General features: G+C 41.1%; 1 protein-coding gene across 2 annotated transcripts in view; it reads left to right on the plus strand.

Moving 5' to 3' along the window:
- Positions 1 to 24,187, plus strand: part of LOC139376507 (epidermal growth factor receptor kinase substrate 8-like protein 2) — a 103,428-nt gene that overhangs the window by 48,505 nt on the left and 30,736 nt on the right. For both annotated transcript variants that reach the window (XM_071119202.1, XM_071119194.1), the window contains 8 exons: positions 3,783 to 3,841; positions 6,433 to 6,594; positions 9,482 to 9,631; positions 11,671 to 11,744; positions 11,818 to 11,924; positions 14,520 to 14,596; positions 19,957 to 20,083; positions 23,413 to 23,501. In XM_071119202.1, coding sequence (XP_070975303.1) covers positions 3,783 to 3,841; positions 6,433 to 6,594; positions 9,482 to 9,631; positions 11,671 to 11,744; positions 11,818 to 11,924; positions 14,520 to 14,596; positions 19,957 to 20,083; positions 23,413 to 23,501 — 845 coding nt within the window. The remainder of the gene's footprint in view (positions 1 to 3,782; positions 3,842 to 6,432; positions 6,595 to 9,481; positions 9,632 to 11,670; positions 11,745 to 11,817; positions 11,925 to 14,519; positions 14,597 to 19,956; positions 20,084 to 23,412; positions 23,502 to 24,187) is intronic.

The raw sequence follows: 24,187 nt of genomic DNA on the forward strand, positions 1-24,187 counted from the left end.
CATATGATACTGAACATGACATATGATACTGAACATGACATATGATACTGAGCATGACATATGATACTGAACATGACATATGATACTGAACATGACATATGATACTGAACATGACATATGATACTGAACATGACATATAATAATGAGCATTACATATGATACTGAGCATGACATATGATACTGAGCATGACATATGGTAATGCCATATGATACTGAGCATGACATATGATACTGAACATGACATATGATACTGAACATGACATATGATACTGAACATGACATATAATATTGACATATGATACTGAACATGACATATGATACTGAGCATGACATATGATAATGATATATGATACTGAACATGACTTATGATAATGAGCATTACATATGATACTGAGCATGACATATGATACTGAGCATGACATATGGTAATGCCATATGATACTGAGCATGACATATTATAATGACATATGATACTGAGCATGACATATGATACTGAACATGACATATGATACTGAGCATGACATATGATACTGAGCATGACATATGATACTGAACATGACATATGATACTGAGCATGACATATGATACTGAGCATGACATATGATACTGAACATGACATATGATACTGAGCATGACATATGATACTGAACATGACATATGATACTGAGCATGACATATGATACTGAACATGACATATGATACTGAGCATGACATATGATACTGAGCATGACATATGATACTGAGCATGACATATGATACTGAACATGACATATGATACTGAACATGACATGATACTGAACATGACATATGATACTGAGCATGACATATAATAATGACATATAATACTGAACATGACATATGATACTGAACATGACATGATACTGAACATGACATATGATACTGAGCATGACATATAATAATGACATATAATACTGAACATGACATATGATACTGAACATGACATATGATACTGAACATGACATATGGTAATACCATATGATACTGAACATGACATATAATAATGACATATGATACTGAACATGACATATGGTACTGAGCATGACATATGGTAATGCCATATGATACTGAACATGCCATATGATACTGAGCATGACATATGGTAATGCCATATGATACTGAACATGACATATGATAATGACATATGATAATGAACATGACATATGATACTGATTCTGTCCTAAACCTATGACAGCTTTATGTTCATTTGATTGTGGCCTGTGGAATGTTGTTCCGCTCCAGTTCGATGGTTGTGCGAAGTTGCTGGATATTGGTGGGAACTGGAACACCCTGTCATACACATCAATCCAGAGCATCCCAAACATGCTCAATGGGTAACATGTTTAATGAGTATGCAGGCCATGGAAGAACTGGGACATTTTCAGCTTCCAGGAACTGTGTACAGATCCCTGCAATATGAGGCCGTGCATTATCATGCTGAAACATGAGGTGATGGCGGTGGATGAATGGCATAACAATGGGCCTCAGGGTCTCGTCACATTATCCCTGGGCATTGAAGTTGCCATTGATAAAATGCAATTGTGTTCGTTGTCCGCAGCTTATGCCTGCCCATACCACAACCCCACCTACACCGTGCAGCACTCTGTTCAAACCGCTTGCCAACACGACTTCATACATGTGGTCTCCCATCTGCCCGGTACAGTTGAAACCGGGATTCATCCGTGAAGAACACACTTCTCCAGCGTGCCAGTCGCCATCAAAGGTGAGCATTTGCCCACTGAAGTCGGTTACGATACCGAACTGTAGTCAGGTCAAGACCCTGGTGAGGACGACGAGCACGCAGATGAGCTTCCCTGAGACGGTTTATGACAGTTTGTGCAGAAATTCTTCAGTTGTGCGAACCCAGAGTTTCATCAGTTGTCCGGGTGGCTGGTCTCAGATGGTTCCGCAGGTGAAGAAGCAGGATGTGGAGGTCTTGGGCTGGCATGGTCTGCGGTTGTGAGGCCAGGACATACTGCCAAATGATGTAAAACAAGGTTGGAGGCGACTTATGGTAGAGAAATGAACATTCAATTCTCTGGGAACAGCTCTGGTGGACTTTCCTGCAGTCAGCATGCCAGTTGCATGCTCCCACAAAACTTGAGACATCTGTGGTATTGTGTTGTGTGACAGAACTGATCATTTTAGAGTGGCTTTATATTGTTCCCTGCACAAGGTGCACTTCTGTACTGATCATGCCGTTTAATCAGCTTCTTCATATGCCACACCTGTCAGGTGGATTAATTATTTTGGCAAAGGAGAAATGCTCACTAACAGGGATGTAAACAAATTTGTGCACACAATTTGAGCGAAATAAGCTTTTTGTGCATATTGAACATTTCTGGGATCTTTTATTTCAGCTCATGAAACATGGGACCAACATTTTACATGTTGCATTTATATTTTAGTTTAGTACAGTACAGAGGAGATCCAGCTATTCCTTTGAAAAGCAGTTGAGCATTAAATATTAGGTCTGCCTAGAGCCGACCAAAGAGATGCTCTCCTATTTTGACACCACACTCCAAAAAGTTCTGCAGGCTCTAGTTTTGTCTAATCTTGATTATTGTCCAGTCATATGGTCAAGTCCTGCAGGCTCTAGTTTTGTCTAATCTTGATTATTGTCCAGTCATATGGTCAAGTCCTGCAGGCTCTAGTTTTGTCTAATCTTGATTATTGTCCAGTCATATGGTCAAGTCCTGCAGGCTCTAGTTTTGTCTAATCTTGATTATTGTCCAGTCATATGGTCAAGTCCTGCAGGCTCTAGTTTTGTCTAATCTTGATTATTGTCCAGTCATATGGTCAAGTCCTGCAGGCTCTAGTTTTGTCTAATCTTGATTATTGTCCAGTCATATGGTCAAGTTCTGCAGGCTCTAGTTTTGTCTAATCCTAATTAGTGCCAGTCATATGGTCAAGTTCTGCAGGCTCTACTTTTGTCTAATCTTGATTAGTGTCCAGTCATATGGTCAAGTTCTGCAGGCTCTACTTTTGTCTAATCCTAATTAGTGCCAGTCATATGGTCAAGTTCTGCAGGCTCTACTTTTGTCTAATCTTGATTAGTGTCCAGTCATATGGTCAAGTTCTGCAGGCTCTACTTTTGTCTAATCTTGATTAGTGTCCAGTTGTGTGGTCCAGTGCTGCAAAGAAAGACCTAGTTGGGCTCCAGCTGGCCCAGAACAGAGTGGCATGTCTTGCTCTTCATTGTAATCAGAGGGCTGATATTAATACTATGCTGCCAGTCTCTCTTGGCTCAGAGTTGAGGAGAGACTGACTGCATCACTTCTTCTTTTTAGAAGAAACAATCATGTGTAGAAAATTCCAAATTGTTTTCACAGTCAACTTACACACAGCTCTGACACACACACTTACCCCACCAGACATGCCACCAGGGGTCTTTTCACAGTCCCCAAATCCAGAACAAATTCAAGAACGCGTACAGTATTATATAGAGAGGGGTCATAGCAGGGCTCATACCAGGGCTCCTAGCGAGGCTCATAGCAGGGGTCATAGCGGGGCTCATACCAGGGGTCATATTAGGGGTCATAGCGGGGCTCATACCAGGGGTCAGATCAGGGGTCATAGCAGGGTTCATAGCGGGGGTCAGAGCAAGGGTTATAGCAACATAACATGTGGACCAGAAGTCAGTGATTAACCAGGGCAGGTTACACTTACTATGAATATAACCTTTCTACTACTCAACCGTGGGTGTGTTTGGGTTTTATTAGTAGCCTACTCACTCTTTGACCTCTCTGTGTTTTACTTTACAGAGCAACGGAAGAAATACTCCAATGTTATAATGCAGGAGACGTCTCAGTATCATGTGGAGGTAAGACTTGGTCCTCTCCTTTTCCTCTCTCTCTCTCTCTCTCTCTCTCTCTCTCCCTCTCTCTCTTCTAGAATCTCAAATCTACTCTGGTACGTCTCTTTCGCTCTCTCTCTTTCCCTCTCTCTCTCTCCTAGAATCTCAAATCTATTCTGTTCTCTGTTCTCTCTCTCTCTCTTTCCCTCTCTCTCTCTCCTAGAATCTCAAATCTACTCTGTTCTCTGTTCTCTCTCTCTCTCTCTCTTTCCCTCTCTCTCTCTCTCATAGAATCTCAAATCTACTCTGTTCTCTCTCTCTCTCTCTCTTTCTCTCTCTCTCTCTCTCCCTCTCTCTCTTCTAGAATCTCAAATCTACTCTGGTACGTCTCTTTCGCTCTCTCTCTTTCCCTCTCTCTCTCTCCTAGAATCTCAAATCTATTCTGTTCTCTGTTCTCTCTCTCTCTCTTTCCCTCTCTCTCTCTCATAGAATCTCAAATCTTCTCTGGTACGTCTCTTTCGCTCTCTCTCTTTCCCTCTCTCTCTCTCCTAGAATCTCAAATCTACTCTGTTCTCTGTTCTCTCTCTCTCTTTCCCTCTCTCTCTCTCTCATAGAATCTCAAATCTACTCTGTTCTCTCTCTCTCTCTCTCTCTCTCTCTCTCTCTCTCCTTTATAAACAGGTTGTCAAACCCTAATCGTATGTGGTGTCTTGTGTGTCTTCCAATTAAATGGGGCAGTATGTATTTATAAAAGCTCTCAACTTTCCTACCAGTAGGTGTTATGGTCCCTTCCCTAAAACACAAAGGTTGATTGGCCCCTACTTGGTTCATATCTGATGGTATACCATTTAAGTGCACCGTAATAAGACAATCAGGTGATCACAGAGCGACCATAACATGTATCTAATGTGGGCAGAGTACTGAGGTGAGTCAGAGGTGGGCTTTATAGGCACAGTCCGGAATGATATTGTCTGAAATTTAACCACGCTCAAATTCATAGATTGAGCTATTATCCATAGTCCATGATATCAAAAATAATAGTTGTAACTATATGTTAAAGCTGTACAGTGTTTGTAAACAACATTTTACAAACATATATTTGGGGTTTTGATGGGGTTAAACCGGGGTGCTGGTCAAACAAATATATACAGTCTCTTAAAGTAGTGGAAAGCTCTTAAAGACTTACCCAGAAAGACTCAGCTGCTGTAATCGCTGCCAAAGGTGCTTTTACAAGGTATTGACTCAGGGGTGTGAGTACTTATGTAAAATTAGATATTTCTGTATTTAATTTTCAATACATTTGTAAAAATGTCTAAAAACATGTTTTCACTGTCATTATTGGGGTATTGTGTGTAGATGGGTGAGGGGAAAAAAAATATTTCAACTGTTTAGAATTCAGGCTGTAACAAAATGTGCATAAAACAGTTTAGGCAACAGGGATGTTGATCCGGGAGGGGGTTGAACATCTCTGCTGTAACCATGAAGCTTGATCTGGACACTTAGCTAGCAAGTTAGCAAACCACATGCATAGCTGGAGCCCTGAGCTGGGTATAACTTATTAACACATCTTAGATGTATTATAGTTATACTAGCCACCGCGAGCGCACGCACGCACGGACGCACGCACACACACACACAGTTAATTTACCACCGGAGGTTTGCTCTCTCACCTCAGCTAGAGGGTTCAGATTGAATACAGGTGTCAAACTCAGGGTTGATCACAATGACTTACTATTATATACCTTAACATAAAAAGAGCACAGCTGGAGTCAGTGTCGCTACCTTAGCATTACTTTTTAGACTGACGCTGTTATTCAGAGTGGATTACACTCAATCAAAGTAGGTACAACAACCCACATCATAGTCACAATCAATATAAATAAAACCCTTCTCCAAAAATAGCCTTTATCTGCTAAATGAGTTCTCGTATGAGTAAGCCTAAGTGGTTGTTGATTGGTGAACAACTGGCCTGAATCATCCCTGATGAACATAATGAGTAACTCGGTAGTGTATTGGATAAATTACACTGAGCATCATGGTTACATCATGCCAATCTGAGGCCCAGGAAGACATGTTTCTATGTTCAGATTACTGATAAACTTCTTCCTCTTGGTCTTCTTCTTCTTCTCGTTTGTTTTAAACTGAATCCTGATCTTCTTACTGGTCGTCGTCTTCTTCTGGTTTGTTTTAAACTGAATCCTGATCTTCTTACTGGTCGTCGTCTTCTTCTGGTTTGTTTTAAACTGAATCCTGATCTTCATATTGGACTTCTTCTTCTTCTGGTTTATTTTAAACTGAATCCTGATCTTCTTATTGGACTTCTTCTTCTGGTTTATTTACAACTGAATCCTGATCTTCTTATTGGTCGTCGTCTTCTTCTAGTTTATTTAAAACTGAATCCTAATCTTCTTGGTCGTCGTCTTCTTCTGGTTTATTTTAAACTGAATCCTGATCTTCTTATTGGACTTCTTCTTCTTCTGGTTTATTTTAAACTGAATCCTGATCTTCTTATTGGACTTCTTCTTCTTCTGGTTTATTTTAAACTGAATCCTGATCTTCTTTTTATAAAACCGTGACAGTCCACTATGTTATGAACCCACCCCTCTCTCCCCCCATAGCACCTGTCCACCTTCATGATGGACAAGACAGAGTCCATTGCTACAGTGGACGATGCCATTAAGAAGCTGGTGCTGCTGGACTCTAAAGAGAAGATCTGGACCCAGGAGATGTTGCTTCAGGTCAACGACAAGGCTGTACGGCTACTGGATGTTGATACACAGGTACTTCAACTTACACAGTCAAATTCCTGGATGTAGATGTACTTAACGAATAAAGGGGATCCTGATTCATTGGTTATGCCAGTGAATTGTATTTAACATTATGTATTCAGGTTATTCTGTTGAGATCTATTTAATAAGACACCTGTAATAACCTGCTGGTGTAAAATACAACGGTCTGTTGACTCTAAAGAGAAACCTCTGACGGGAAAGACATATATATATATATATATACATATATATACTCACTATATATACATATATATACTCACTATATATACATATATATACTCACTATATATACATATATATACTCACTATATATACATATATATACTCACTATATATACATATATATACTCACTATATATACATATATATACTCACTATATATACATATATATACTCACTATATCTAACTATATATACAGTGCCTTGCGAAAGTATTTGGCCCCCTTGAACTTTGCGACCTTTTGCCACATTTCAGGCTTCAAACATAAAGATATAAAACTGTATTTTTTTTGTGAAGAATCAACAACAAGTGGGACACAATCATGAAGTGGTACGACATTTATTGGATATTTCAAACTTTTTTAACAAATCAAAAACTGAAAAATTGGGCGTGCAAAATTATTCAGCCCCCTTAAGTTAATACTTTGTAGCGCCACCTTTTGCTGCGATTACAGCTGTAAGTCGCTTGGGGTATGTCTCTATCAGCTTTGCACATCGAGAGACTGAAATTTTTTCCCATTCCTCCTTGCAAAACAGCTCGAGCTCAGTGAGGTTGGATGGAGAGCATTTGTGAACAGCAGTTTTCAGTTCTTTCCACAGATTCTCGATTGGATTCAGGTCTCCATCCATCTTCCCATCAATTTTAACCATCTTCCCTGTCCCTGCTGAAGAAAAGCAAGCCCAAACCATGATGCTGCCACCACCATGTTTGACAGTGGGGATGGTGTGTTCAGGGTGATGTGCTGTGTTGCTTTTACGCCAAACATAACGTTTTGCATTGTTGCCAAAAAGTTCAATTTTGGTTTCATCTGACCAGAGCACCTTCTTCCACATGTTTGGTGTGTCTCCCAGGTGGCTTGTGGCAAACTTTAAACAACACTTTTTATGGATATCTTTAAGAAATTGCTTTCTTCTTGCCACTCTTCCATAAAGGCCAGATTTGTGCAATATACGACTGATTGTTGTCCTATGGACAGAGTCTCCCACCTCAGCTGTAGATCTCTGCAGTTCATCCAGAGTGATCATGGGCCTCTTGGCTGCATCTCTGATCAGTCTTCTCCTTGTATGGCTGAAAGTTTAGAGGGACGGCCAGGTCTTGGTAGATTTGCAGTGGTCTGATACTCCTTCCATTTCAATTTTATCACTTGCACAGTGCTCCCTGGGATGTTTAAAGCTTGGGAAATCTTTTTGTATCCAAATCCGGCTTTAAACTTCTTCACAACAGTATCTCGGACCTGCCTGGTGTGTTCCTTGTTCTTCATGATGCTCTCTGCGCTTTTAACGGACCTCTGAGACTATCACAGTGCAGGTGCATTTATACGGAGACTTGGTTACACACAGGCGGATTGTATTTATCATCATTAGTCATTTAGGTCAACATTGGATCATTCAGAGATCCCCACTGAACTTCTGGAGAGAGTTTGCTGCACTGAAAGTAAAGGGGCTGAATAATTTTGCACGCCCAATTTTTCAGTTTTTGTTTTGTTAAAAAAGTTTGAAATATCCAATAAATGTCGTTCCACTTCATGATTGTGTCCCACTTGTTGTTGATTCTTCACAAAAAAATACAGTTTTATATCTTTATGTTTGAAGCCTGAAATGTGGCAAAAGGTTGCAAAGTTCAATGGGGCCGAATACTTTCGCAAGGCACTGTATATACTCACTATATATACATATATATACATATATACTCACTATATATATATATATACACAGATATATACATATATATACTCACTATATATATCTATATATATATATACTCACTATGTGTATATATATATAATATATATATACACAGATATATACACAGATATATACACAGATATATACATATATACTCACTATATATATATATACTCACTATATATACTCACTATATATATATCTATGTATATATACTCGCTATATATATATATATATATATATATATATATATATATATATATACACAGATATATATATATATATATATATATATATGTATATATATATATATATATATACAGATATATACATATATATACTCACTATATATATATATATATATATAACACAGATATATACATATATACTCGCATATATATATATATATATATATATATATACACTCACTATATATACATATATATACTCACTATATATATATATATATATATACACAGATATATACATATATATACACTCACTATATATATATATATATATATATATATATATATATATATATATATATATATATATAGACACAGATATATACATATATACTCACTATATATGTACATATATTCACTATATATATATATATATATATATATTCACTATATATATATATATATATATATATATATATATATATATATATATATATATACTCACTATGTGTATATATATATATATATACTCACTATATATACCTATATATACTCACTATTTGTATATATATATATATATATATATATATACTCACTCTCTCTCTACTCTCTCTTTACCTCCCTCTCTCTCTCTCCTACTCTCTCTCTCCTACTCTCTCTCTCTCTCTCTCCCTCTCTCTCTCTCTCTCACTTTACCTCCCTCTCTCTCTCTACTCTCTCTCTCTCTCTCTTTACCTCTCTCGCTCTCTCTACTCTCTCTCTCTCCCTCACTCCCTCCATCACAGGAAGAGTTGGAGAACTTTCCCCTGCCTACGATCCACCACTGCCAGACAGTGTTGAATCAGACCAGGTATCCATCTGTCCTACTGCTGGTGTGTCAAGACACTGAACAGCACAGACCTGACATACACTTCTTCCACTGTGACGAGGTCGAGGTGGGTCACTTCTATCTACGTAATCATGAGAGACAACAGCAGGTCACTATATAGGGAATGGGCCCTAGTTAATAGCAGGTCACTATAACCATCTGTCAAAACAAATTAAATCCAGCTTTATTTATAAAGTACATTTCAGACATGGATGCAACGCAATGTTCTTCCCAGGAAAAATCATAGATAAAAATAAATAAAGATAAAACCATAAATATTAGCCACACAACAAACATCCGAGGATTAAAAACTAAAGAATAACAATAATAACTGATGACTAAAAACACCCTCAACTAAAAAGGTGTGTTTTAAGATCTCTTTTAATTATGTCCACAGTTTCATCCCCCCTCAGGTTCTCTGGCTGGGATCATAATAACTAGAGGCTGGGAGCATAATAACTAGAGGCTGGGAGCATAATAACTAGAGGCTGGGAGCATAATAACTAGAGGCTGGGAGCATAATAACTAGAGGCTGGGAGCATAATAACTAGAGGCTGGGAGCATAATAACTAGAGGCTGGGAGCCTCTAGTTAGAGGCTGGGAGCATAATAACTAGAGGCTGGGAGCATAATAACTAGAGGCTGGGAGCCTCTAGTTAGAGGCTGGGAGCATAATAACTAAGGCAGATTTTATAGTGCAGTGGTGAAAGTGCCTGTGAATAGGAAGTTTATTTTTTATTTTATTTTTATTTCACCTTTATTTAACCAGGTAGGCCAGTTGAGAACACCTTTATTTAACCAGGTAGGCTAGTTGAGAACACCTTTATTTAACCAGGTAGGCCAGTTGAGAACACCTTTATTTAACCAGGTAGGCCAGTTGAGAACACCTTTATTAAACCAGGTAGGCCAGTTGAGAACACCTTTATTTAACCAGGTAGGCCAGTTGAGAACAAGTTCTCATTTACAACTGTAACCTGGCCAAGATAAAGCAAAGCAGTATGACACAAACAACAACACAGAGTTACACATGGAATAAACAATAAACAAGCCAATAACACAATAGAAAAATAGAAAAAAAAGAAAGTCTATATACAGTGTGTGCAAAGAGGAGGTAAGGCAATAAATAGGCCATAGTAGCGAAGTAATTACAGTTTAGCAGATTAACACTGGAGTGATAGATGAGCAGATTATAATGTTCAAGTAGAGATGCTGGTGTGATAGATGAGCAGATGATAATGTACAAGTAGAGATACTGGTGTGCAAAATAAACTTAAATAAAGTGATTAACAATAGCTTGTACTTCTTCAGATATGCATTTAAAAACTGGAAGAAAGTGGTGTGGATAGGATCTAGAAGGCAGGTAGAAGTCCTAATTTGTGATATCACTTTCCTGAACATGTCTGTGTCAACCAGAGAAAATACATCTGTAGTAGACTAGGGCAGATATCATCAAACTTCTCATCAGGTCTTGACTGATACCCAGCCTAACGTTTGTTATCCTTTCTCTGAAATATGCCATATTTAGATGTGGTGGAAAGTTCACATAGGTTTGCGGGGGGGGGGGTATGTTTTATCTGGCCATAAATGGTCGAGAAGAGCATTCTCTAATTATTCTGATTATCAAGTTAGTAAAATGAGCCCGTCTGGCATTTCTATAATCGCCTTGTTTTATATGCCAAGTTGCTCTCTCTAAATATCATAATGGACGTTCTCTTGATTAGTTTCTTCACTCATCCAAGGGGCTGTCCGCTTGCTATGGCATCAATAGTTGACCTTTATTTGCTATGTACGTGATCAACTAAATGATCAGACATACTATCCTGACCATCTTTTTCTTGAAGTAATTTTTTTGACAAATCATGATTTGATGATACTTTTGACAAATTGTGATTTGGTGATACTTTTGACAAATTGTGATTTGGTGCTTGAAGTGTAGGCAGGGACTTTTACCAGAACGTTTGATTCTGTAGTCCTATACAATTGTTATTCAGCACTGACCTCCGTACACACACCCCCTACAGGCAGAGATGCTCCATGCAGACATATTTATATTGACTATGCTTTCTCTCTCTTTCGCTCTGTCTCTTTTTCTCTCTCTCTCTGAGAGATGGTCTATGCAGACATCGACAGTGCCCTGGGTGACAACAAACATGGGAAGAAGATGCGACCACAGACCTTGAAGTAAGAATGGTTATTTCTAACCAGCCCCAACCCCCCCGTAACCACTGTGATTAAAACCCCCTCCTCCTTTCAGGGTGAACCAGGAGAAGATGAAGCGCCACAGAGAGACCATCATCCCCCCCTCCTCGGCCCCTAAGGGCCCGACCCCAGGAGGCCGCGTGGCTGCCATGAACATGCAGGGTAAGACTTATACCACACACACATTACACACAGAGAGAGACACACACACACACACACAAAGACACACATACACACACATTACACACAGAGAGTGAGAGACACACACACATTATTCACAGAGAGAGAGAGACACACACACACACATTACACACACATTAAACACAGAGACACACACACATAAACACATTACACACAGCGAGAGAGAGACACACACACACGCATTACACACAGAGAGAGACACACACACACACATTACACACACACACAGAGAGAGACACACACACGCGCACACACACACACACACACACACACACACACACACACACACACACACACACACACACACACACACACACACACACATCCAGCATAATCCAAATAAAAGTAAATACCATTTTATTGATCACATACAGTTTTTCCTATTTTATTGCATAACAACCTGTAATTTAAATAGATTTTTATTTGGATTTCATGTAATGGACATCCACAAAATAGTCCAAATCGGTGAAGTGAAATTTAAAAAACTTGTTTAAAATAATAATAAAATGAAACGGAAAAGTGTTGTATGAATTCACCACCTTTGCTATGAAGCCCCTAAATAATATCTACCTTTAGAAGTCACATTATTAGTTCAATAAAGTCCACCTGTGTCCAATCTAAGTGTCTCAGTATATATATTATATACACCTGTTCTGAAAGGCCCAGAGTCTGCAACACCACTAAGCAAGGGGCACCATGAAGACCAAGGAGCTCCTCAAACAGGTCAGGGACAAAGTTGTGGAGAAGTATAGATCAGAGTTGGGTTATAAAAAAATATCAGAAATGTTTAACATCCCACGGAGCACCATTAAATCCATTATTAAAAATTGGAAAGAATATGGCACCACAACAAACCTGCCAAGAGAGGGACGCCCACCAAAACTCACGGACCAGGCAAGGAGGTCATTAATCAGAGAGGCAACAAAGAGACCAAAGATAACCCTGAAGGAGCTGCATAGAACTCCTTTAAGCCGTACACTCTACAGAGCTGGGCTTTACGGAAGAGTGGCCAGAAAGAGCCATTGCTCTTTGCTTAAAGAAAAAATAAGAAAACACGTTTGGTGTTCGCCAAAAGGCATGTGGGAGACTCCCCAAACATATGGAAGAAGTTAATCTTGTCAGATGAGACTAAAATGCATATGTTTGGCCATCAAGGAAAATGCTTTGTCTGGTGCAAACCCAACACCTCTCATCACCTCGAGAACACCATCCCCACAGTGAAGCATGGTGGTGGCAGCATCATGCTATGGATATGTTTTTCATCGGCAGGGACTGGGAAACTAGTCAGAATTGAATGAATGATGGATGGCGCTAAATTCAGGGAAATTCTTGAGGGAAACCTGTTTCAGTCTTCCAGAGATTTGAGACTTGGACAGAGGTTCACCTTCCAGCAGGACAATGATCCTAAGCATACTGCTAAAGTAACACTTGAGTGGTTTAAGGGGAAACATTTAAATGTCTTAGAATAGCCTAGTCAAAGCCCAGACCTCAATCCAATTGAGAATCTGTGGTATGACAAAGATTGCTGTACACCAGCAGAACCCATCCAACTTGAAGGAGCTGGAGCAGTTTTGTCTTGAAGAATGGGAAGAAATCCCAGGGGCTAGATGTGCCAAGCTTATAGAGACATACCCCAAGAGACTTCCAGCTGTAATTGCTGCATAAGGTGTCTCTACAAAGTATTGACTTTGAGGGGGTGAATAGTTATGCACGCTCAAGTTTTCATTTTTTTTTGTGTTGTTCTTGTTTGTTTCACAATAAAAATGATTTTGCATCTTCAAAGTGGTAGACATGTTGTGTAAATCAAATGAAACAAACCCCCCAAAATCTATTTTAATTCCAGGTTGAAATAGGAAAAATGCCAAGGGGGTTGAATATTTTCGCAAGCCCCTGTATTTAGCAGATGTTATTTTGGGTGTAGTGAAATGCTTGTGTTCCTAGCTCCAACAGTGCAGTAATATCTAACAATTCACAACAATACACACAAATCTAAAGTAAAAGAATGGAATTAAGAAATATATGAATATTTGGACGAGCAATGTTGGAGTGGCATTGACTAAAATACAGTAGAATAGAAGACAGTATATACATATGAGATGAGTAAAGCAATATGGAACCATTCTGACCAGTGTTTCCTTATTAGAGTGGCCAGTGACTCCATGTCTATGTATATGGGGCAGCAGCCTCTAAGGTGCAGGGTTGAGTAACCGGTTGGAAGCCGGCTAGTGATGGCTGTTTAACAGTCTGATGGCCTTGACGTAGAAGCTGTTGCCCCGTCCAGGTGTATGGGGGCCTTCTCCCTCTACTGTCTCCTGAAGTCCACAATCAGCTCCTTCGTTTGTTGACATTGAGGGAGAGGTTACTTTCCTGGCACCAGGGCCCTCACACTGATACACACACACACACACACACACACACACACACACACACACACACACACACACACACACACACACACACACACACACACACACACACACTTATAAAACCATGATTAACTGTTATCGTTGTTGTTGTATATGAATAAATAAAGTAGACTCTGACTGTGTCTGTTAGACGTGGAAAGACGAGGCTCCGCACAGCAGGACCCAGAGTCCCATGAAAAGCTGGCCCAGCGTATTGAGAAGGACGTGGTGAGTTCCACTGTTACACCTTGTGACCTACATACTGATCCTAGCTAACACGCGTCTCTATCGTCCTGCAGAAAGTCAGTCATTACTGCCTCCTTTTTTAAATCTCTTTTACCACCTCTAATCTACACTTAACATAAATAGAAACTCAACAAGTTAAAACGATTTAACTGAGTTCCAGTTCGCATAAGTAAATCAGTCAATTTAAATACATTCATTAGGCCCTAATCTATAGATTTCACATGACTGTCGGTCACAGATATCTTAAAAAAAAAAAAAGTATGGCCGTGGATCAGACACCCAGTCAGTAGCTGGTGTGGATCAGACACCCAGTCAGTAGCTGGTGTGGATCAGACACCCAGTCAGTAGCTGGTGTGGATCAGACACCCAGTCAGTAGCTGGTGTGGATCAGACACCCAGTCAGTAGCTGGTGTGGATCAGACACCCAGTCAGTAGCTGGTGTGGATCAGACACCCAGTCAGTAGCTGGTGTGGATCAGACACCCAGTCAGTATCTGGTGTGGATCAGACACCCAGTCTTTAGACCCAGTCAGTATCTGGTGTGGATCAGACACCCAGGCAGTATCTGGTGTGGATCAGACACCCAGTCAGTAGCTGGTGTGGATCAGACACCCAGTCAGTATCTGGTGTGGATCAGACACCCAGTCTTTAGACCCAGTCAGTATCTGGTGTGGATCAGACACCCAGGCAGTATCTGGTGTGGATCAGACACCCAGTCAGTATCTGGTGTGGATCAGAAAACCAGTCAGTATCTGGTGTGGATCAGACATCCAGGCAGTATCTGGTGTGGATCAGACATCCAGTCAGTATCTGGTGTGGATCAGACATCCAGTCAGTATCTGGTGTGGATCAGACATCCAGTCAGTATCTGGTGTGGATCAGACATCCAGTCAGTATCTGGTGTGGATCAGACATCCAGTCAGTAGCTGGTGTGGATCAGACACCCAGTCAGTATCTGGTGTGGATCAGACACCCAGTCAGTATCTGGTGTGGATCAGACATCCAGGCCGTGTATTATCATGCTGAAACATGAGATGATGGCGGCGGATGAATGGCACGACAATGGGCCTCAAGATCTCGTCATTGTATTTCTCTGCATTCAAATTGCAATCGATAAAATATAATTGTCCGTAGCTTATGTGTGTCCATACCATAACCCCACCCCCCCACTGCGGTTGTACGTACTGCCAAATTCTCTAAAACGATGTTGGAGGCGGCTTATGGTAGAGAAATTAACATTAAATTATCAAAACAGTGGCGCAGCGGTCTAAGGCAAATTTGTTTACTGTTAGTGACATCTGTGTGGTGTGACAAAACTGCACATTTGTTGAGTGGCTTTTTATTGTCCCCAGCACAAGGTGCACCCGTGTAATGATCATGCTGTTTAATCAGCTTCTTGATATGCCACACCTGTCAGGTGGATGGATTATCTTGGCAAAGGAGAAATACTCACTAACAGGGACGTAAACAAATTTGTGCACACAATTTGAGAGAAATAACTTTTTTTTTGTGCGTATGGAACATTTCTGGTGTATTTTATTTCAGCTCATGAAACATGGGAACAACACACTAACACTTTAATGTTGCTTTTCTATTTTGATTTCAGTTATTTCTGTTACTTGCCTAGCGCCTGCAGATCTGTCTATTAGTAGTTACTCTGCTGTGTGTATTGTTCTCTTACATGGTCGATAAATCACTCTTTAGACTTTCCCCTGCAGGACATTCACAGCTAAACCATTTGATCATGCTAGCTTGGTGGTCAGCCATCACTCTTTAGACTTTCCCCTGCAGGACATTCACAGCTAAACCATTTGATCATGCTAGCTTGGTGGTCAGCCATCACTCTTTAGACTTTCCCCTGCAGGACATTCACAGCTAAACCATTTGATCATGCTAGCTTGGTGGTCAGCCATCACTCTTTAGACTTTCCCCTGCAGGACATTCACAGCTAAACCATTTGATCATGCTAGCTTGGTGGTCAGCCATCACTCTTTAGACTTTCCCCTGCAGGACATTCACAGCTAAACCATTTGATCATGCTAGCTTGGTGGTCAGCCATCACTCTTTAGACTTTCCCATGCAGGACATTCACAGCTAAACCATTTGATCATGCTAGCTTGGTGGTCAGCCATCACTCTTTAGACTTTCCCCTGCAGGACATTCACAGCTAAACCATTTGATCATGCTAGCTTGGTGGTCAGCCATCACTCATTAGACTTTCCCCTGCAGGACATTCACAGCTAAACCATTTGATCATGCTAGCTTGGTGGTCAGCCATCACTCTTTAGACTTTCCCCTGCAGGACATTCACAGCTAAACCATTTGATCATGCTAGCTTGGTGGTCAGCCATCACTCTTTAGACTTTCCCCTGCAGGACATTCACAGCTAAACCATTTGATCATGCTAGCTTGGTGGTCAGCCATCACTCTTTAGACTTTCCCCTGCAGGACATTCACAGCTAAACCATTTGATCATGCTAGCTTGGTGGTCAGCCATCACTCTTTAGACTTTCCCCTGCAGGACATTCACAGCTAAACCATTTGATCATGCTAGCTTGGTGGTCAGCCATCACTCTTTAGACTTTCCCCTGCAGGACATTCACAGCTAAACCATTTGATCATGCTAGCTTGGTGGTCAGCCATCACTCTTTAGACTTTCCCCTGCAGGACATTCGGAACTGTGCCTAAATCAGATTTGATCATGCTAGCTTGGTGGTCAGCCATCACTCATTAGACTTTCCCCTGCAGGACATTCTGAACTGTGCCTAAATCAGATTTGATCATACTAGCTTGGTGGTCAGCCATCACTCATTAGGCTTTCCCCTGCAGGACATTCTGAACTGTGCCTAAATCAGATTTGATCATACTAGCTTGGTGGTCAGCCATCACTCATTAGACTTTCCCCTGCAGGACATTCACTGTGCCTAAACCATTTGATCATGCTAGCTTGGTGGTCAGCCATCACTCTTTAGACTTTCCCCTGCAGGACATTCACAGCTAAACCATTTCATCATGCTAGCTTGGTGGTCAGCCATCACTCTTTAGACTTTCCCCTGCAGGACATTCACAGCTAAACCATTTGATCATGCTAGCTTGGTGGTCAGCCATCACTCTTTAGACTTTCCCCTTGCAGGACATTCACAGCTAAACCATTTGATCATACTAGCTTGGTGGTCAGCCATCACTCTTTAGACTTTCCCCTGCAGGACATTCTCACACTGTGCCTAAATCAGATTTGATCATACTAGCTTGGTGGTCAGCCATCACTCATTAGACTTTCCCCTGCAGGACATTCACAGCTAAACCATTTGATCATACTAGCTTGGTGGTCAGCCATCACTCATTAGACTTTCCCTTGCAGGACATTCACAGCTAAACCATTTGATCATGCTAGCTTGGTGGTCAGCCATCACTCTTTAGACTTTCCCTTGCAGGACATTCACAGCTAAACCATTTGATCATGCTAGCTTGGTGGTCAGCCATCACTCATTAGACTTTCCCCTGCAGGACATTCACAGCTAAACCATTTGATCATGCTAGCTTGGTGGTCAGCCATCACTCTTTAGACTTTCCCCTTGCAGGACATTCACAGCTAAACCATTTGATCATGCTAGCTTGGTGGTCAGCCATCACTCTTTAGACTTTCCCCTTGCAGGACATTCACAGCTAAACCATTTGATCATGCTAGCTTGGTGGTCAGCCATCACTCTTTAGACTTTCCCCTTGCAGGACATTCACAGCTAAACCATTTGATCATGCTAGCTTGGTGGTCAGCCATCACTCTTTAGACTTTCCCCTGCAGGACATTCACAGCTAAACCATTTGATCATACTAGCTTGGTGGTCAGCCATCACTCTTTAGACTTTCCCCTGCAGGACATTCACAGCTAAACCATTTGATCATGCTAGCTTGGTGGTCAGCCATCACTCATTAGGCTTTCCCCTGTAGGACATTCTGAACTGTGCCTAAATCAGATTTGATCATACTAGCTTGGTGGTCAGCCATCACTCATTAGACTTTCCCCTGCAGGACATTCTGAACTGTGCCTAAATCAGATTTGATCATACTAGCTTGGTGGTCAGCCATCACTCATTAGACTTTCCCCTGCAGGACATTCTGAACTGTGCCTAAATCAGATTTGATCATACTAGCTTGGTGGTCAGCCATCACTCATTAGACTTTCCCCTGCAGGACATTCTGAACTGTGCCTAAATCAGATTTGATCATACTAGCTTGGTGGTCAGCCATCCCGCATTAGACTTTCCCCTGCAGGACATTCTGAACTGTGCCTAAATCAGATTTGATCATACTAGCTTGGTGGTCAGCCATCACTCATTAGACTTTCCCCTGCAGGACATTCTGAACTGTGCCTAAATCAGATTTGATCATACTAGCTTGGTGGTCAGCCATCACTCATTAGACTTTCCCCTGCAGGACATTCTGAACTGTGCCTAAATCAGATTTGATCATACTAGCTTGGTGGTCAGCCATCACTCATTAGGCTTTCCCCTGCAGGACATTCTGAACTGTGCCTAAATCAGATTTGATCATACTAGCTTGGTGGTCAGCCATCACTCATTAGACTTTCCCCTGCAGGACATTCTGAACTGTGCCTAAATCAGATTTGATCATACTAGCTTGGTGGTCAGCCATCCCGCATTAGACTTTCCCCTGCAGGACATTCTGAACTGTGCCTAAATCAGATTTGATCATACTAGCTTGGTGGTCAGCCATCACTCATTAGACTTTCCCCTGCAGGACATTCTGAACTGTGCCTAAATCAGATTTGATCATACTAGCTTGGTGGTCAGCCATCACTCATTAGACTTTCCCCTGCAGGACATTCGGAACTGTGCCTAAATCAGATTTGATCATACTAGCTTGGTGGTCAGCCATCACTCATTAGACTTTCCCCTGCAGGACATTCGGAACTGTGCCTAAATCAGATTTGATCATGCTAGCTTGGTGGTCAGCCATCACTCATTAGACTTTCCCCTGCAGGACATTCTGAACTGTGCCTAAATCAGATTTGATCATACTAGCTTGGTGGTCAGCCATCACTCATTAGACTTTCCCCTGCAGGACATTCTGAACTGTGCCTAAATCAGATTTGATCATACTAGCTTGGTGGTCAGCCATCACTCATTAGGCTTTCCCCTGTAGGACATTCTGAACTGTGCCTAAATCAGATTTGATCATGCTAGCTTGGTGGTCAGCCATCACTCATTAGACTTTCCCCTGCAGGACATTCTGAACTGTGCCTAAATCAGATTTGATCATACTAGCTTGGTGGTCAGCCATCACTCATTAGACTTTCTTTCTTTCTCTGTCCTTCTCTTTTAGCAAATCCTGAACTGTTCCCTGGATGACATTGAGGTCTTCGTGGCTCGGCTGCAGAAGGCTGCGGAGGCGTTCTCTCAGCTCAACCAGCGCAACAAGAGTAAGAAGAGTAAGAAGAAAGGCCCAGCAGGTCTGTCTCCTCTTCTTCTGGTCAACTGACAATATGGCACATATTGTCCACTAACACTTTCCATGTTCTCTTGTATTAGACCTTCTCTTTAACTCTTTCATCAACTGAACTGTGTTTCTTGAATTACGGTATTGTCCACTATCTATGATGTAATCTATAGAGTTGATGGAGAGTTTATCTTGAATGATGGTATTGTCCACTATCGATGATGTAATCTATAGCTGTGGAGAGCTAACTCATCTTGGATTATGGTATTGTCCACTATCTATGATGTAATCTATAGAGATGATGGAGAGTTTATCTTGAATGATGGTATTGTCCATTATCGATGATGTAATCTATAGCTGTGGAGAGCTTCTTGTCCTTACTATGACCTGTATTCAAATCAAATCAAATCACATTTTGTTGGTCACATACACATGGTTAGCAGATGTTAATGCGAGTGTAGCGACATTCTTGTGCTTCTAGTTCCGACAAGTGCAGTTACAGTGCCTTGCGAAAGTATTCGGCCCCCTTGAACTTTGCGACCTTTAGCCACATTTCAGGCTTCAAACATAAAGATATAAAACTGTATTTTTGTGTGAAGAATCAACAACAAGTGGGACACAATCATGAAGTGGAACGACATTTATTGGATATTTCAAACTTTTTTAACAAATCAAAAACTGAAAAATTGGGCGTGCAAAATTATTCAGCCCCTTTACTTTCAGTGCAGCAAACTCTCTCCAGAAGTTCAGTGAGGATCTCTGAATGATCCAATGTTGACCTAAATGACTAATGATGATAAATACAATCCACCTGTGTGTAATCAAGTCTCCGTATAAATGCACCTGCACTGTGATAGTCTCAGAGGTCCGTTAAAAGCGCAGAGAGCATCATGAAGAACAAGGAACACACCAGGCAGGTCCGAGATACTGTTGTGAAGAAGTTTAAAGACGGATTTGGATACAAAAAGATTTCCCAAGCTTTAAACATCCCAGGAGCACTGTGCAAGTGATAATATTGAAATGGAAGGAGTATCAGACCACTGCAAATCTACCAAGACCTGGCCGTCCCTCTAAACTTTCAGCTCATACAAGGAGAAGACTGATCAGAGATGCAGCCAAGAGGCCCATGATCACTCTGGATGAACTGCAGAGATCTACAGCTGAGGTGGGAGACTCTGTCCATAGGACAACAATATATTGTTGTATATTGCACAAATCTGGCCTTTATTGAAGAGTGGCAAGAAGAAAGCCATTTCTTAAAGATATCCATAAAAAGTGTTGTTTAAAGTTTGCCACAAGCCACCTGGGAGACACACCAAACATGTGGAAGAAGGTGCTCTGGTCAGATGAAACCAAAATCGAACTTTTTGGCAGCAATGCAAAACGTTATGTTTGGCGTAAAAGCAACATTGCTCATCACCCTGAACACACCATCCCCACTGTCAAACATGGTGGTAGCAGCATCATGGTTTGGGCCTGCTTTTCTTCAGCAGGGACAGGGAAGATGGTTAAAATTGATGGGAAGATGGATGGAGCCAAATACAGGACCATTCTGGAAGAAAACCTGATGGAGTCTGCAAAAGACCTGAGACTGGGACGGAGATTTGTCTTCCAACAAGACAATGATCCAAAACATAAAGCAAAATCTACAATGGAATGGTTCAAAAATAAACATATCCAGGTGTTAGAATGGCCAAGTCAAAGTCCAGACCTGAATCCAATCGAGAATCTGTGGAAAGAACTGAAAACTGCTGTTCACAAATGCTCTCCATCCAACCTCACTGAGCTTGAGCTGTTTTGCAAGGAGGAATGGGAAAAAATGTCAGTCTCTCGATGTGCAAAACTGATAGAGACATACCCCAAGCGACTTACAGCTGTAATCGCAGCAAAAGGTGGCGCTACAAAGTATTAACTTAAGGGGGCTGAATAATTTTGCACGCTCCATTTTTCAGTTTTTGATTTGTTAAAAAAGTTTGAAATATCCAATAAATTTGTTGATTCTTCACAAAAAAATACAGTTTTATATCTTTATGTTTGAAGCCTAAAATGTGGCAAAAGGTCGCAAAGTTCAAGGGGGCCGAATACGCAAGGCACTGTATATCTAACAAGTAATCTAACAATTTCTCAACAACTACCTTATACACACACATCTAAGTAAAGGAATGAAATAAGAATATATACATAGAAATAAATGGATGAACAATGACAGAGCAGAATAGGCAAGATGCAATAGATGTTATAAAATACAGTATATACATATGAGATGAGTAATGTAAGATATGTAAACATTATTAAAGTGGCATTATTAAAGTGACTAGTGTTTCATTTATCAAAGTGGCCAATGATTTCAGGGATGTAAATAGGCAGCAGCCTCTCTGAGTTAGTGATTGCTGTTTAGCAGTCTAATTGCCTTGAGATACTGTACACGCTGTTTTTCAGTCTCTCGGTCCCTGCTTTGATGCACCTGTACTGACCTCGCCTTCTGGATGGTAGCGGGGTGAACAGGCAGTGGCTCGGGTAGTTGTTGTCCTTGATGATCTTTTTGGCCTTCCTGTGACATCGGATGGTGTTGGTGTCCTGGAGGGTAGATAGTTTGCATCTAGTGATGCGTTGTGCAGACCTCACTACCTTCTGGAGAGCCTTGTGGTTGTGGGTGGTGCAGTTGCCGTACCAGGTGGTGATACAGCCCGACAGGATGCTCTCAATTGTGCATCTGTAAAAGTTTGTGAGGGTTTTAGGTGACAAGCCAAATTTCTTCAGCCTCCTGAGGTTGAAGAGGCGCTGTTGTGCCTTCTTCACCACGCTGTCTGTGTGGGTGGACCATTTCAGGTTGTCTGTGATGTGTACGCCGAGGAACTTAACATTTTCCACTGCTGTCCTGTCGATGTGGATAGGGGGGTGTTCCCTCTGCTGTTTCCTGAAGTCCATGATTACCTTCTGATCCAAGACACCTTGATCTGGGTGAAAAATGGGTAGCTGATGTTGAATATGTTGAATATTCTAAACTGGTCACATGTGGACTAAAATCAGTTGGAATGAGTCTACAATTTCTCAGATGGTCTGTGTGGAATTAGAAAGAATTAATTAAATATTGATCTTGATCTTGTCAGATTTCATTTTTGACCTGGCTATACAGTTCTAAATTCTGAATGCAACTGAGAAATCTGAACAGATGATTCTATGCAGACACAATCAACACAGCTAGATAGGCGTGTTATGTTGACTCTGCCCATCTGACCCCTCTCCCCTGCCTTGTGTGAAGCCTGTATGTTAACTCTATAGCAGTCTGTGTGTGGTCATGGCATGTTTGTCTCTCTCGCCTGTCTGTCTGCTTATTGACAGACGGCATGCTGACCCTGAGAGCGAAGCCCCCCTCCGAGGCAGAGTTCATTGATAGCCTACAGAAACTGAAGCTGGCCTTCAACCTGCTGGTGAGTGGACTTCCTCCTGCACAAACCTCCATTATGCCTATGTACATTACAGTACATCTGACAATTTAATAATTAGCAGATGCTCTGATCCAGAGCCACTACAGTAGTGAGTCATTTAACAGACTCTCTTATCCAGAGACACTACAGTTGTGAGTCATTTAGCAGACTCTCTTATCCAGAGACACTACAGTTGTGAGTCATTTAGCAGACTCTCTTATCCAGAGCCACAACAGTAGTGAGTCATTTAATTAACAGACTCTCTGATCCAGAGCCACTTACAGGAACAATTAGGTTTAAGTACCTTGCTCAAGGGCACTTGGACAGATTTTTCACCTAGTCGGCTCAGGCATTCGAACAAGCAACCTTCAGCTTACTGGCCCAATGTTCTTAACCCTTAGTACCAGTGGAGACCAAAACGCTCCCTACCCCTTTTCTTTGGTCCTAACCCTTTACTGTGGTCCTACCCCTTTACTAACCCTTTACTGTGGTCCTAACCCTTTACTGTGGTCCTAACCCTTTACTCTGGTCCTAACCCTTTACTGTGGTCCTACCCCTTTACTGTGGTCCTAACTCTTTACTGTGGTCTAAACCCTTTACTGTGGTCCTAACCCTTTACTGTGGTCCTAACCCTTTACTCTGGTCCTACCCCTTTACTGTGGTCCTAACCCTTTACTGTGGTCCTAACC

The sequence above is a fragment of the Oncorhynchus clarkii genome, chromosome 2, assembly GCF_045791955.1.
Source record: "Oncorhynchus clarkii lewisi isolate Uvic-CL-2024 chromosome 2, UVic_Ocla_1.0, whole genome shotgun sequence".
NCBI lineage: Eukaryota > Metazoa > Chordata > Actinopteri > Salmoniformes > Salmonidae > Oncorhynchus > Oncorhynchus clarkii.